At 42.9% G+C, this 15,788-nt stretch overlaps 1 protein-coding gene across 4 annotated transcripts in view; it reads left to right on the top strand.

The window, feature by feature from the left end:
* LOC106567652 (roundabout homolog 3) overlaps positions 1-15,788 on the top strand; it is a 306,687-nt gene that overhangs the window by 243,794 nt on the left and 47,105 nt on the right. For all 4 annotated transcript variants that reach the window (XM_014137193.3, XM_014137191.3, XM_014137190.3 and 1 more), the window contains one exon: positions 12,937-13,061. In XM_014137193.3, coding sequence (XP_013992668.1) covers positions 12,937-13,061 — 125 coding nt within the window. The remainder of the gene's footprint in view (positions 1-12,936; positions 13,062-15,788) is intronic.

Here is a 15,788-nt window from a genome sequence, read left to right as displayed (position 1 = left end):
CTCAAGCTTAAAACATTGTCTTTTTGATGCAGTATTAATAGCGTTTGGGTGCATTTTTAATTGCGAGCGGGTCTACTCGAGCGTATGTATGTGGCTGTTGTCTGTCGACATCATCGTGTGACTGTGACAGCTGCCTGTCACTCTTAGCCCCTGAAGAGCTCTCTCCGAGGACATGGCTGTGCTTTGTTGCTTACCGTGTGTGTGTGTGTGTGTGTGTGTGTGTGTGTGTGTGTGTGTGTGTGTGTGTGTGTGTGTGTGTGTGTGTGTGTGTGAAATGTCTTTCTTGCAAGCTCTAAACCCAACAATGCAGTAATCCATAACAATGTAATACTAAAATAACATAAGGTAGAACAAAAATACATGAGAAATAAAAATAAGAAGAACACGAGAAAGTAAGTAAGCATAATATATACAGGGTCAGTCAGTTCCAATACCATATTTACAATGTACAGGGATACTGGAGTAATAGAGGGAGATATGTATAGGGGTAAGGTGAATAGGCATCAGGATATTATGATAAACAGAGTAGCAGCAGCGAATATGATTGTGTGTGTGTAGAGTCAGTATAAATGTACTGTGTGTGTGTGTGTGTGTGTGGTGTGTGTGTGTGTGTGTGTGTGTGTGTGTGTGTGTGTGTGTGAGCAAATTATGAAGTGAGTGTTTGTGTGTATGTTGGAGTGTCAATGTGTGTGTGACTGTGTAGGGCCCTGTGAGTGTGCATAGAGACTGCAAAGAAAAGTGTGTATATATATATATATAATATATATACAGTACCAGTCAAAAGTTTGGACACACCTACTCATTCAAGGGCTTTTATTTTCACTATTTTCTACATTGTAGAATAATAGTGAAGACATCAAAACTATGAAATAACACATATGGAATCATGTAGTAACCAAAAAGTGTCAAACAAATCAAAATATATTTTATATTTAAGATTCTTCAAAGTAGCCACATTTTGCCTTGATGACAGCTTTGCACACTTGGAATTCTCTCAACCAGCTTCATAAGGAATGCTTTTCCAACAGTCTTGAAGGATTTCCACATATGCTGAGCACTTGTTGGCTGCTTTTCCTTCACTCTGCGGTCCAACTCATCCCAAACCATCTCAATTGGGTTGAGGTCGGGTGATTGTGGAGGCCAGGTCATCTGATGCAGCACTCCATCACTCTCCTTCTTGGTCAAATATCCCTTACACAGCCTGGAGTTGTGTTGGGTCATTGTCCTGTTGAAAAACAAATGATAGTCCCACAAAGCACAAACCAGATGGGATGTCGTATCACTGCAGAATGCTATGCTGTGGTAGACATGCAAGGTTATGTGTGCCTTGAATTCTAAATAAATCACAGACAGTGTCACCAGCAAAGGACCCCCACACCATCACACCTCCTCCTCCATGCTTCACGGTGGGAGCCACACATGCGGAGATCATCCGTTCACCTACTCTGAATCTCACAAAGACACGGCAGTTGGAACCAATAATCTGAAGTTTGGACTCATCAGACCAAAGGACAGATTTCCACCGGTCTAATGTCCATTGCTCGTGTTTCTTTGCCCAAGCAAGTCTTTTCTTCTTATTGGTGTCCTTTAGTAGTGGTTTCTTTGCAGCAATTTGACCACCAAGGTAGCAAGGGGAGGCAGGTTGTTTAGTGGTTAGAGAGTTGGGCCAGTAACCGAAAGGTTTCTAGATTGTGGTCCCTGAGCTGACAAGTAAAAAATCTGTCGCTCTGCCCCTGAACAAGGCAGTTAACCCACTGTTCCTAGGCTGTCATTGTAAATAAGAATTTGTTCTTAACTGACTTGCCTAGTTACATTTAAAAAAGCAACTTGGGCTCCTGAGTGGAGCAGTGATCTAAGGCACTGCATCTTAGTACTAGAGGTGTCAATCCTGGGCTGTATCACAACTGGCTGTGATTGGGAGTCCCATTGGCCAGTGCCCAATTGGGCCAGCGTCGTCAGGGTTAGGGGAGGGTTTGGCCGGGGTAGGCCGTCATTATAAAATAAGAATTAGTTCTTAACTGACTTGCCTAGTTAAATACATTTGAATCAATAAACGCTGTCTCCTCTGAACAGTTGATGTTGAGATGTGTCTGTTACTTGAACTCTGAAGCATTTATTTGGGCTGCAATCTGAGGTGCAGTTAACTCGAATGAACTTATCCTCTGCAGCAGAGGTAACTCTGTCTTCCTTTCCTGTGGCAGTCCTCATGAGAGCCAGTTTCATCATAGCTCATTGATGGTTTTTGTGACTGCACTTGAAGAAACTTTCAAAGTTCTTGACATTTTCCGGACTGACTGACCTTCATGTCTTAAAGTAATGATGGGCTGTCGTTTCTCTTTGCTTATTTGAGCTGTTCTTGCCATAATATGGAATGTTCTTTTACCAAATAGGGCTATCTTCTGTATACCCCCCCCCCCCCCCCTTTTTATTTCATCTTTATTTAACCTGGTAGGCCAGTTGAGAACAGAGTTACACAAACAAACATACAGTCAATAACACAATAGAACAATCTATGTACAGTGTGTGCAAATGTAGAAGAGTAGGGAGGTAAGGCAATAAATAGGCCATAGATGCAAAATATTTACAATTTAGCATTAACACTGGAGTGATAGATGTGCAGATGATGTGCAAGTAGAGATTCTTGGGTGCAAAAGAGCAAGAGGATGAGTAACAATATGTGGATGAGGTAGTTGGGTGTGCTATTTACAGATGGGCTGTGTACAGGTACAGTGATCGGTAAGCTGCTCTGACAGCTGATGCTTAAAGTTAGAGAGGGAGATGTAAGACTCCAGCTTCAGTAATTTTTGCAGTTTGTTCCAGTCGTTGGCAGCAGAGAACTGGAAGGAAAGACGGCCGAAGCAAGTGTTGGCTTTGGGGATGACCAGTGAAATATACCTGCTGGAGCGCGTGCTACGGGTGGGTGTTGCTATGTTGACCAGTGAGCTAAGGCGAGGCTTTACCTAGCAAAGACTAATAGATGACCTGGAGCCAGTGGGTTTGGCGACAAATATGAAGCGAGGGCCAGCTAACGAGAGCATACTATCAGGGCACAAGGCGAGACCCAGATGCAGACACAGGAGGCAGATGGTTGGAGTCTTAGATGTTTATTGATCCAAAAAGGCGTAGGCAAGAGAATGGTCATGGCCAGGCAAAAGGTCAAAACCAGTTCAGAGTCCAGGAGGTACAGAGTGGCAGGCAGGCTCGAGGTCAAGTCAGGCAGAATGGTCAGGCAGGCGGGTACAGAGTCCAGAAACAGGCAAGGGTCAAAACCGGGAGGACTAGCAAAAAGAGAATAGAAAAGGCATGAGCACGGGGAAAAACACATTGGTTGACTTGGACATACAAGACAAACTGGCACAGAGAGAGGAAACACAGGGATAAATACACTGGGGAAAACAAGCGACATCTGGAGGGGGTGGAGACAATCACAAGGACAAGTGAAACAGATCAGGGTGTGACACATACAGGTCACAGTGCTCGGTAGTATATGGGGCTTTGGTGACAAAACGGATGGCGCTGTGATAGACTACATCCAGTTTGCTGAGAAGAGTGTTGGAGGCTATTTTGTAAATGACATCGCCGGCATGTCAAGGATCGGAAGGATAGTCAGTTTTAGGAGGGTATGTTTGGCTGCGTGAGTGAAGGAGGCTTTGTTGCAAAATGGAAAGCCGATTCTAGATTTAATTTTGGATTGGAGATGCTTAATGTGAGTCTGGAAGGAGAGTTTACAGTCTAAACAGACACCTAGGTATTTGTAGTTGTCCACATATTCTAAGTCAGAACCGTCCATAGTAGTGATGCTAGTCGGGTGGGCGGGTGCGGACAGCAATCGGTTGAAGAGCATGCACTTAGTTTTACTAGCATTTAAAAGCAGTTGGAGGCCACGGAAGGAGTGTTGTATGGCATTGAAGCTTGTTTGGAGGTTTGTTAGCACAGTGTCCAAAGAAGGGCCAGATGTATACAGAGTGGTGTTGTCTGCATAGCGGTGGATCAGAGAATCACCAGCAGCAAGTGCGACATCATTGATATATACAGAGAAAAGAGTCATCCCGAGAATTGAACCCCTTCCTTGTCACAACACAACTGATTGGCTCAAACGTATTAAGAAGGAAAGAAATTCCACAAATTAACTTTTAAGAAGGCACAACTGTTAATTGAAATGCATTCCAGGTGACTACCTCATGAAACTGGTTGAGAGAATGCCAAGAGTGTGCAAAGTTGTCATCAAGGCAAAGGGTGGCTACTTTCAAGAATCTCAAATATAAAATATATTTTGATTTGTTTAAGAATTTTTTCATTACTACATGATTCCATATGTGTTATTTCATATTTTTGATGTCTTCACTATTATTCTACAATGTAGAAAATAGTAAAAATAAAGAAAAACCCTTGAATGAGTAGGTGTGTCCAAACGTTTGACTGGTACTGTATATACACACAGAAGGGTCAACTCAGTCCATGTAGCCATTTTGTTAGCTATTTAGTTAGCTATTTAGCAGTCATATGGCTTGGGGATAGAAGCTGTTGTTAATACATTGCATTCAATGGTAAAAGATGAGTGTCACAAGGTTGACACAAGTCAATACATCACAGTCAATGGGGAAAGAAATACATTGCATTCTATGGAAACATATAGGTATCATGGGGTTGATGATTATGTCAATATATATTTGCAGTCAATAGTAAAAGACGAGTGTCAACCTATTGATGCTTATCTCAATACATTGCGTGCAAAAATACAAATAAGACACAAGGGTCAACTCTGTCCGTGTAGCCATTTTGTTAGCTATTGTTAGCTGTAGCGCCACGCGATCAAGGGAGGTGCTATTGCCATTCCAAGCAATGATACAGCCAGTCAAGAAGCTCTCAATGGTACAGCTGTATAACTTTTTGAGGATTTGAAGGCCTATTTACGCACTCGCATGCGCACCTACTTTGAGCCCCGTTTCTCTTAATGCATTGTTTTAGATCGTCTGTTGTAACCACTTTGTCTGCCGCTGTTTGATATAGAGGCCTGCTGTGAGTTACTTCAGCACTGAAACTAACTGCACTCTGATCTGGCCTAGCATAAGCACAGTATGTGGGGGGCTGAGGAATCAGTTGAAAAGTGCTATACACACAAACACACACGCACACACACACACACACACACACACACACACACACACACACACACACACACACACACACACACACACACTTCCTCGTGAACACGCATCTGTACACTCACACATGCGCGCACACACACACCATCTCACAGCTGCTTTACCTCTCACTCTGACCATCACTCTCCTTCCTAACATACCTCCCTCATTTATCTTATCATAAAGAAAGAGTCCTGAACTCCCACAGGTTAAAATAGACTCTCTCTTATTCATGTTTTCTCAGTTATGTGTGTACTTGGTTGCAATAGGTACTTAACATAAGTCAATGGACTCCCCTTTTTGAAAATCAAAGCAAGTGTCTTTATTTCATGGTGGATAAATGAAAGACTCCATTTTGAGCCATCCAACATTTCTCCAGCCCCATCCCTCAGCTTAAAACCAAACCAAGTGACCTTTGACTGATAAACAAATTCAGGATTGTGGCTTTAAATATAGAACTAAGTTTCCAAAATGTGTAGTAGGCGGATGCCATTTCTCATTTCTTCCCTATGACACGTCTGATACGTTCGCTCAATTCTGGTGTTATGTATATTTTATATCCATTACAGTGTGTTCCCACAATGTGCTATCCCAAGTGAGAACTTTCATGCTTCTCTGTTTTCCCTGCCTCTGAAGCTCAGCAGTGTAGCGCTGGGCCCATTATGGCTAATTATTTATTGTAGCCATAGGCGATGTGCAAGAGAGTGTGCCTCCTCAAATCAAGCATCGCCATTGTTATTCTCGAAATGGAGCTTCGGAGGGGGAAAAGTCCCAGTTGAAAACCCCACCAATCATTCTAAGATAGAAGTAGATGGATTTGCGCTTAGTCAAGTTGTCGTAATCAAGCCCCTTGTCTAGTGTGGAGTGGAAACAGGGCTTGTTTTGTTGTTATTGTCGGAATATCATCACAGTACAGTGCCTTCAGAAAGTATTCATACCCCTTGACTTATTCCACATTGGTTGTGTTACAGCCTGTTATGACGTGCCCTTGGGTGAGGATCATAGCCCCCCTGTATTGGCATGGGGAAACATATGTTAACATTGCCAAAGCAAGTGAAGTAGATAATATACAAAAGTGAAATAACAATAAAATGAACAGTAAACATTACACTCACAGAAGTTCCAGGGTAATAAAGACATTACAAATGTCATATTATGTATATATACAGTGTTGTAACGATGTGCAAATGGGGCGGTAGGTAGCCTAGTGGTTACAGCGTTGGGCAAGTAACCAAAAGGTTGCTAGATCGAATCCCTGAGCTGAGAAGGTAAAAATCTGTCGTCCTGCCCCTGAACAAGGCAATGAACCCACTGTTCCTAGACCACCATCGTAAATAAGAATTTGTTCTTAACTGACTTGCCTAGTTAAATAAAGGCTAAATAAAAAAAAGGGTTGAAGTACAAAAGGTAAAATAACTAAACAGAAATGTGGGTTGTATTTACAATGGTGTTTGTTCTTCACTGGTTGCCCTTTTCTTGTGGGAACAGGTCACAAATCTTGCTGCTGTGATTGCACACTGGTATTTCACCAAATAGATATGGGAGTTTATCAAAATTGGTTAGGAGGTGCAGCTCAGTTTCCACCTCATTTTGTGGGCAGTGTGCACATAGCCTGTCTTCTCTTGAGAGCCAGGTCTGCCTATGGCGGCCTTTGTCAATAGCAAGGCTATGCTCACTGAGTCTGTACATAGTCAAAGATTTCTTAAGTTTGGGTCAGTCACTGTGGTCAGGTATTTTGCCACTGTGTACTCTCTGTTTAGGGCCAAATGACATTGTAGTTTACTCTGTTTTTTTTTGTTAATTCTTTCCAATGTGTAATAATTATCTTTATGTTTTCTCATGATTTGGTTGGGTCTAATTGTGTTGCTGTCCTGGGGCTCTGTGGGGTCTGTTTGTGTTTGAACAGAGCCCCAGGACCAGCTTGCTTAAGGGACTCTTCTCCAGGTTCATCTCTCTGTAGGTGATGGCATTGTTATGGAAGGTTTGGGAATCGCTTCCTTTTAGGTGGTTGTAGAACTTAACGGCTACTTTCTGGATTTTGATAATTAGCGGGTATCGGCCTAATTCTGCTCTGCATGCATTCTTTGGTGTTTTACGTTGTACACTGAGGATATTTTTGCAGAATTCTGCGTGTGGAGTCTCAATTTGGTGTTTGTCCCATTTTGTGAATTCTTGGTTGTTGAGCGGACCCCAGACCACACATCGATAAAGGGCAATGGATTCTATAACTGATCCAAGTATTTTTTATAGCCAGATCCTAATTGGTATGTAAATTTTGATGTTCCTTTTGATGGCATAGAATGCCCTTCTTGCCTTGTCTCTCAGATTGTTCACAGCTTTGTGGAAGTTACCTGTGACGCTGATGTTTAGGCCAAGGTATGTATAGTTGTTTGTGTGCTCTAGGGCAACGGTGTCTAGATGGAATTTGTATTTGTGGTCCTGGTAACTGGACCTTTTTTGGAACACCATTATTTTGGTCTTACTGAGATTTACTGTCAGGGCCCAGGTCTGGCAGAATCTGTGCAGAAGATCTAGGCCCTCCTTGGTTGGTGACAGAAGCACCAGATCATCAGCAAACAGTAGACATTTGACTTCAGATTCTACTAGGGTGAGGCCGGGTGCTGCAGACTGTTCTAGTGCCTTCACCAATTCTTTGATATATATGTTGAAGAAGGTGGGGCTTAAGCTGCATCCCTTCTCACACCACGGCCCTGTTGGAAGAAATGTGTGTTTTTTTGCCAATTTTAAACCACGCACTTGTTGTTTGTGTACATGGATTTTATAATGTCGTATGTTTGTCCCACAACACCACTTTCCATCAATTTGTATAGCAGACCCTCATGCCAAATTGACTCTTAAGGCTTTTTTGAAATCAACAAAGCATGATAAGACTTTGCCTTTGTTTTGGTTTGTTTGTTTGTCAATTAGGGTGTGCAGGGTGAATACGTGGTCTGTTGTACGATAATTTGGTAAAAAGCTAATTTAACATTTGCTCAGTACATTGTTTTCACTGAGGAAATGTTCGAGTCGTCTGCTGTTAATGATAACGCAGAGGATTTTCCCAAGTAGTTATTGGGGTCAAATTTGTCTCCACTTTTGTGGATTTGGCTGATCAGTCAGTGGTTACAAATATTGGGGAAGATGCCAGAGCTAAGGATGTTAAAGAGTTTTAGTATAACCAATTGGAATTTGTTGTCTGTATATTTTATAATTTCATTGAGGATACCATCAACACCACAGGCCTTTTTGGGTTGGAGGGTTTTTATTTTGTCCTGTAGTTCATTCAAGGTAATTGGAGAATCCAGTGGGTTCTGGTAGTCTTTAATAGTTGATTCTAAGATTTGTATTTGATCATGTATATGTTTTGCTGTTTGTTCTTTGTTATAGATCCAAAAAGATTGGAGAAGTGGTTTACCCATACATCTCCATTTTGGAAAGATAATTCTCGTGTTGTTTAGTGTTTTCCAATTTTCCCAGAAGTGGTTAGGGTCTATGGATTCTTCAATTACATTGAGCTGATTTCTGATGTGCTGTTCCTTCTTTTTCCGTATTGTATTTATGTATTGTTTTAGTGATTCACCATAGTGAATGCGTAGACTCAGGTTTTCTGGGTCTCTATGTTTTTGGTTGGACAGGTTTCTCAATTTCTTTCTTAGGTTTTTGCATTCTTCATCAAACCATTTGTCATTGTTGTTCATTTTCTTCGGTTTTCTGTTTGACATTTTTAGATTTGATAGGGAAGCTGAGAGGTCAAATATAATGTTAAGATTTTATGCTGCCAAGTTTATACCTTCACTATTACAGTGGAATGTTTTGTCCAGGAAGTTGTCTAAAAGGGATTGAAATTGTTGTTGCCTAATTGTTTTTTGGTAGGTTTCCACACTACATTCCTTCCAACTATAGCATTTCTTAATATTACTCAGTTCCTTTGGCTTTGATGCCTCATGATTGAGTATTGCTCTGTTCAAGTAGACTGTGATTTTGCTGTGATCTGATAGGGGTGTCAGTGGGCTGACTGTGAACGCTCTGAGAGACTCTGGGTCGAGGTCAGTGATAAAGTAGTCTAGGTGAGGATACCATCAACACCACAGTCCTTTTTGGATTGGAGGGTTCTACATGGAACTCAAAAGGGTTCTACCTGGAACCAAAAAGGTTCTTCAAAGGGTTATCCTATGGGGATAGCTGAAGAACCCTTTTAGGTTCAAGATAGCACATTTGTTTTTAGAGTGTAGACCAGTGACAAACTATCTCTATTTAATCCATTTTAAATTCAGACTGCATAGCACAACAAATTATGGAAAAAGTCAAGGGTTGTGAATGCTTTCTGAAGGCACTGTACGTTGGCTTTGCTTGTTTTGATAGTGCATTTTTGTTGTACGTGTCTGTGTGTGCACAAGCCTACGGTGAGGTTACATAAGATGTGGGTATTACGCTGCGTTTCTTCACTATTTCAGCGCTTGCGTCAACCGTGAGAATGGGATTGAATCAATAGGAGCGTATGCCCCGGAGATAGCTACTGAGACAGAATATGGTGAAACATAGATTATGCCTTTTGCTGGTGTTTACTTTTGTTCGCTAGCTAGCTCTTCTTCTGCCCCACAGCCCAAAGCCCAAATGACAGACAGCAGGGGATGTCAGGTTTGACCTTGTTGACCTTTAGGGTTGGCATGTGGAGTCTCGTTTGACCCCTGGACACGACCCTCCGCGACCTCTGCCCTGGGTCTATTTTGCGAGTGATTTATGTCCCACTGTGCGAAGAGCGAGGGTGGCAGGGAGAAGGGGTTGATCGAGGAGGATGAAAGCTTGTGGTACACTTAGAAAAAAAGGTTCTCAAAGGGTTCTTCGGCTGTCCCCATAGCAGAACCCTTTTTGTTCCAGGTAGAACTATTTTAGAACAAGCAAAAGGGTTCTACCTGGAATCAAAAAGTGTTCTTCAAAGGGTTCTCCATGGAGACAGCCGAAGAACCATTTTAGGTTCTAGATAGCATCTTTTGTTTCTAAGAATGTACACACTTCGGAAATAGAGCAACCATCCTGAATTAAACACACCTCACAAAGTGAAAATACACAGAGCAGGTAACCGAACGAATTGGTTATAGTTTTTCTGTTAGACTAACTTCTCTAGGTGGGTCGATAATGAATGCTGAGATTTTGCTCCTTGAAAGTCTATTGGTTTGATTAATTGAAAGGAAATGGGAGCAGAGGTAATGAGGATACTACCCAAGGCACTATGTATGTGCTCTGCCAGACCTCTCTCGCTTTTCCTTTTACTTCCTCCTCTCTGTAAATGTACCTCCCTCCATCTCTCTACTCTCTCGCTCTCTTTTTTGCCTCCTCCTCTCGCTGACCTCTCTCTGACCTCTCACTCCCCCAAACTATCTCTTCTTTCTTTCAATTCAATTTAAGGGGCTTTATTGGCATGAGAAACATATGTTTACATTGCCAAAGCAAGTGAAATAGATAATAAACAAAAGTGAAATGAACAACACAAAATTAACGGTAGAATTTACTCTCACAACAGTTCCAAAAGAATAAAGACATTTCAAATGTCATATTAAGTCTATATACAGTGTTGTAATGATGTGCAAATAGTTAAAGTATGAAAAGGTAAAGTAAATAAACATAAATATAGTGGTGTTTGCGCTTCACTGGTTGCCCTTTTCTTGTGGCAACAGGTCACAAATCTTGCTGCTGTGATTGCACACTGTGGCATTTCACCCAACAGATATGGGAGTTTATCAAAATTGGATTTGTTTTCAAATTCTTTGTGGGTCTGTGTAATCTGAGCGAAATATGTGTCTCTAATATGGTCATACTTTTGGCAGGAGGTTAGGAAGTGCAGCTCAGTTTTCACCTCATTTTGTGGGCAGTGTGCACATAGCCTGTCTTCTCTTGAGAGCCAGGTCTGCCTTCGGCAGCCTTTCTCAATAGCAAGGCTATGCTCACTGAGTCTGTACATAGTCAAAGATTTCCTTAATTGTGGGTCAGTCACAGTGGTCAGGTATTCTGCCACTGTGTACTCTCTGTTTAGGGCCAAATAGCATTCTAGTTTGCTCTGTTTTTTTGTTAATTCTATCCAATGTGTCAAGTAATTATCTTTTGGTTGGGTCTAATTCTGTTGCTGTCCTGGGTCTCTGTGGGGTCTGTTTGTGTTTGAGAACAGAGCCCCAGGACCAGCTCTCTCACACACACACACACACACACACACACACACACACACACACACACACACACACACACACACACACACACACACACACACACACACACACACACACACACACACACACACACACACACACACACACACACACACACACCACACACACACACACACCACCTCTCTCCTTTCTCTCTACTCCCTGGCTTTCAATACATTTCTTTCCACCCTCCCTCCCTTCCCCTCCTCTCAATCTCCAATTGAGAGTGAAAGGGAAATAAGAGAGGGGGATCAGGCAGGGAGATGAGAAATCAATTAGGCACCACAAGGGCAAAGGTTACATCATTACACATTCAGTCCCTCCGTGCAAAATGAGCCAATAGCTCGTGGTGTGATCAATAGCAATCAAGAGGTTGCTGTATGTGTGTGTTTGGGTACGTGCGTGGGTGTGATAGGTCTCATGGAGGAGAGATTGTGAGGATATAGTGGGGGGGGTTTCTCCCCTATTTCCCATTTTATTATTATTGTCTTTCAAATACATAATTTTTACAAGGTCCTTGATCAAGAAGTGACCCCCCAACTTCCAGATTTGTGTCCTAGTTTAAGATGTACGTGACTGGGTTGGATAGAGAGGCAGAGTGGGATCCTCTATATGCTCCTCCAGCAGCCGATATATGGTAGCCAATTAGCATATAGAAGAGCCGGCTCCAATGATCCTATACTTTTGGCAAGGACACAGAGGCCAATGAGAATTCAACTAGCCAGTGCTAACTAGCTGCAAATTACACTGGGTCACATTCTTGTAAGTAGAGCTTTAAAAAAACGATCCTAGTCCTATTAGCTGCAGTGGCTCGTGCTCGGGTCAGCATCGCAACGATAATATGAGGAAGCAAGTTTGTAATAGCATGGATTTTCGACATGAACAGTATTTTCTCGAGAGGGCTTCAAAACACGAGCCCATGAAAACAGATGTAATATGTGAAGAAATTGTAATTGGAGAAACCGTGCACAAGTCGAATGTCGTCGCTGTAGCGACATGAAAGTGATGCTCAGTTCTATCACTGCACCGACCAGTACTCATTTTGTAAAGCTCTTTATCAATGTTAAATGTGGTGGTGCTTCTGCCTACATGGAGTTTCTCAATGAAGACAAGTGTGTACAAGAAATTGTCAAGTGTGTACTAGAAATCCACACACACAAAGCACCCTCATTGCATCTCTGTTATCCGTCAATGCTTTGTCCTCTTTCTGACATTTCAAAACACAGCCCTTTGAGCTGGTTTGGGTGTCAAAGTGGTGATTTTAAACAGAGGTGTGTGTGTCTGTGTGTGTGTGTGTGTGTGTGTGTGTGTGTGCCCATAGTGTTTGTGTTATATAGAAAGGGATGAACTGTTATCATCACACAGTGTTTTGGTGGGCCCCTAAGAATTACACACGTGTCAGTGGTGACAGCTTGGTGGACATACACAGTGCATGCAGACCTGACACACACTCACATTAAGAAAGGGTCACTCACACACGTGGACACACACACATCCTGACATAGAGAAATGAATTAACACACAATCCAGCAGAAATAAAAACATGCACATCTTTTTTAGATATTCTAACATACTCTTCCCTCTCTCTACAGTGCCCCCTCAGATCGTTGTTCGACCCCGGGACCAGATCACAGCCCAGGGTCGCACCGTAACCTTCCTCTGTGGCACCAAGGGCAACCCTCCACCCGCTGTGTTCTGGCAGAAAGAAGGCAGCCAGGTAAGACACACACCATGGAATATTGTATCAGCTCAGGTCACAGTTGTTCTGTATACACCAATATGACCACTCCACTGTGGAAACTGGTGTTCAGTCAGCATGGTTTTGGCACAAAATGGCTTCCATGGATACAGATAAGTAAAAAGTTGATGGTGGATACAGTTCCCACACATAATATAAACCTCCTTATGAAAACTGGTACAATATAAACACATTTCATTGGTATCATTAAAACATGGTTTAAAAATGGCCATGCGACCACCAACCTGGTTCGATTCCAGGCTGTATCACAACCGGCCGTAATTGGGAGTCCCATAGGGCGGCGCACAACGTCGTTAGGGTTTGGCTGGGGTAGGCCGTCATTCTAAATAAGAATGTGTTCTTAACTGACTTGCCTAGTTAAATAAAGGTTATCCTAAGGAGAACCTTATCTAGTCTATCTGTCATGATCTTGGCTCTGCTAGCGTTGAATGTCGCTATCAGGCTCTGCTTTCTCTCAGTTGAGCGCAGTCCCTGGGCAAGTCACACTGAGAAACACACACATTGAATGAATTGTTGGATAGTATTTTAACTCAGCAGCTATACTCTTCCTGGGGTCCACAAAAGATGGCGTATATGGCGTCATGTCTGATTAAAAACATAAACACACACACACACACACACACACACACACACACACACACACACAGGCGAACTCTAGTGTCTGTGGTGTAATGTGCAATCCCCTTGATATATTACACTTTAGAGCAGATCTCACCAGGAGTATATAGGCTCCTTAGGCATCGGAGAGAGTATGTGTGTGTGTGTGTGTGTGTCACTGTTAGAATCCAGAGGGTTCTGCGAAGCATCAACATGCTGAAAGGCCTGGTGGGAGTGTGTGCATGGGAGCCTGTAGCACCGCTCTTAGGGACAGATGAGGGGGAGAGATGGAGAGAGAGAGAGATGAAGAGGGCGAAGGTGGAAAGAGGGAGTGAAGGGTTGGTTGGTATAGCTAGAGAGTGGGAGATGTAGAAACAGAGAGTTGCCAATGGGAAAGAGGGTAGGGGAATGGGAAAAGTAGATGAAAGCAGAAGGAAAGAGCGAAGGATTGTATGTGGGAGTACTGTATAGGAGGTGCAGAGAGAGAGGGAAAGAGGGAGGGAGAGAGAGAGCGCCCCCCTTTGTAGCCCTGCCAGGGCTGTGTTAGATAACACCAAACTGCCTGGCTCTAAATAGCACAAGACCCATGGAGAGCATAACTGAGGGCTTCTCTTTGGTCTAACTGTCTCTGGGCAGCGAAATGATTCCCTCTATCCCTCTGTGCCCCTCTCCTCCCTCTTTCTATCCCTCCCTCTATTCCTCTGTGACCCTCTTCTCCCTCTAAGCATCACTGTGAACCCCTCCCTTTCTCCCTCTTTCTCTGCCTCTCTCCATCGCACACACAATTATACCTTCACCCTTGACCTCTAGCCACGGGCTCTCCACCGATCAGCTCTAAGCCTCTTCGAGGACAGAGTCAAAGAGCATCGCACTCCTGGAACCCCGCGAAATTCACATTGGAGGCAGCGAAAACCACACACACATACAGTACCAGTCAAAGGTTTGGACACACCTATTCATTCAAGGGTTTTTCTTTAGTTTTAAAATGTTCTACATTGTAGAATAAGTGAAGACATCAAAACTATGAAATAACACATATGGAATCATGCACTAACCAAAAAAGTGTTAAACATTGAGATTCTTCAAAGTAGCCACCCTTTGCCTTAATGACAGCTTTGCACACTCTTGGAATTCTCTCAACTAGCTTCATGAGGTAGTCACCTGGAATACATTTCAATTAATAGGTGTGCGTGGTTAAAAGTACATTTGTGGAATTTCAGGTCAGTCAAGATCAGTCAATCCGGAAATGTTAAAGTTCAGTTGCAAAAACCATCAAGAGGGATGCTGAAACTGGCTCTCATGAAGACCGCCACAAGAAAGGAAGACCCAGAGTTACCTATGGTGGAGAGGATAAGTTCAGTAGAGTTACCAGCTTCAGAAATTGCAGCCCAAATAAATACACAGAGTTCAAGTAACAGACACATCTCAACATCAACTGTTCAGAGGAGACTGCTTGAATCAGGACTTCGTGGTCAAATTCCTGCAAAGAAACCACTACTAAAGGACACCAATAACAAGAAGAGATTTACTTGGGTTAAGAAACATGAGCAATGGACATTAAACCGGTGGAAATATGTCCTTTGGTCTTTTGAGTCCAAATTTGAGATTTTTGGTTCCAACATCTGTGTCTTTGTGAGACGCAGAGTAGGTAAATGAATGATCTCCGCATGTGTAGTTCCCACCGTGAAGCATGGAGGAGGAGGTGTGATGGTGATTTAGAATTCAAGGCACACTTAGCCAGCATGGCTACCACAGCATTCTGCAACGATACACCATCACATCTGGTTTGTGCTTAGTGGGACTATCATTTGTTTTTCTACAGGACAATGGCCCAACACACCTCCAAGCTGCGCAAGGGCTATTTGACAAAGAAGGAGAGTGATGGAGTGCTGCATCAGATGACCTGGCCTCCACAATCACCCGACCTCAACCCAATGGAGATGGTTTGGGATGAGTTGGACCGCAGAGTGAAGGAAAAGCAGCCAACAAGTGCTCAGCATATGTGGGAACTCCTTCAAGACTGTTGGAAAAGCATTCCAGGTGAATCTGGTTGAGAGAATGCCAAGCGTGTGCAAAAGGTGGCTACTT

The sequence above is a fragment of the Salmo salar genome, chromosome 13 (genome assembly GCF_965601325.2).
Source record: "Salmo salar chromosome 13, fSalSal1, whole genome shotgun sequence".
Classification (NCBI taxonomy): domain Eukaryota; kingdom Metazoa; phylum Chordata; class Actinopteri; order Salmoniformes; family Salmonidae; genus Salmo; species Salmo salar.
Note: the sequence above shows the minus strand (reverse complement) of the source record. Positions and strands in the feature narration are given on the sequence as shown.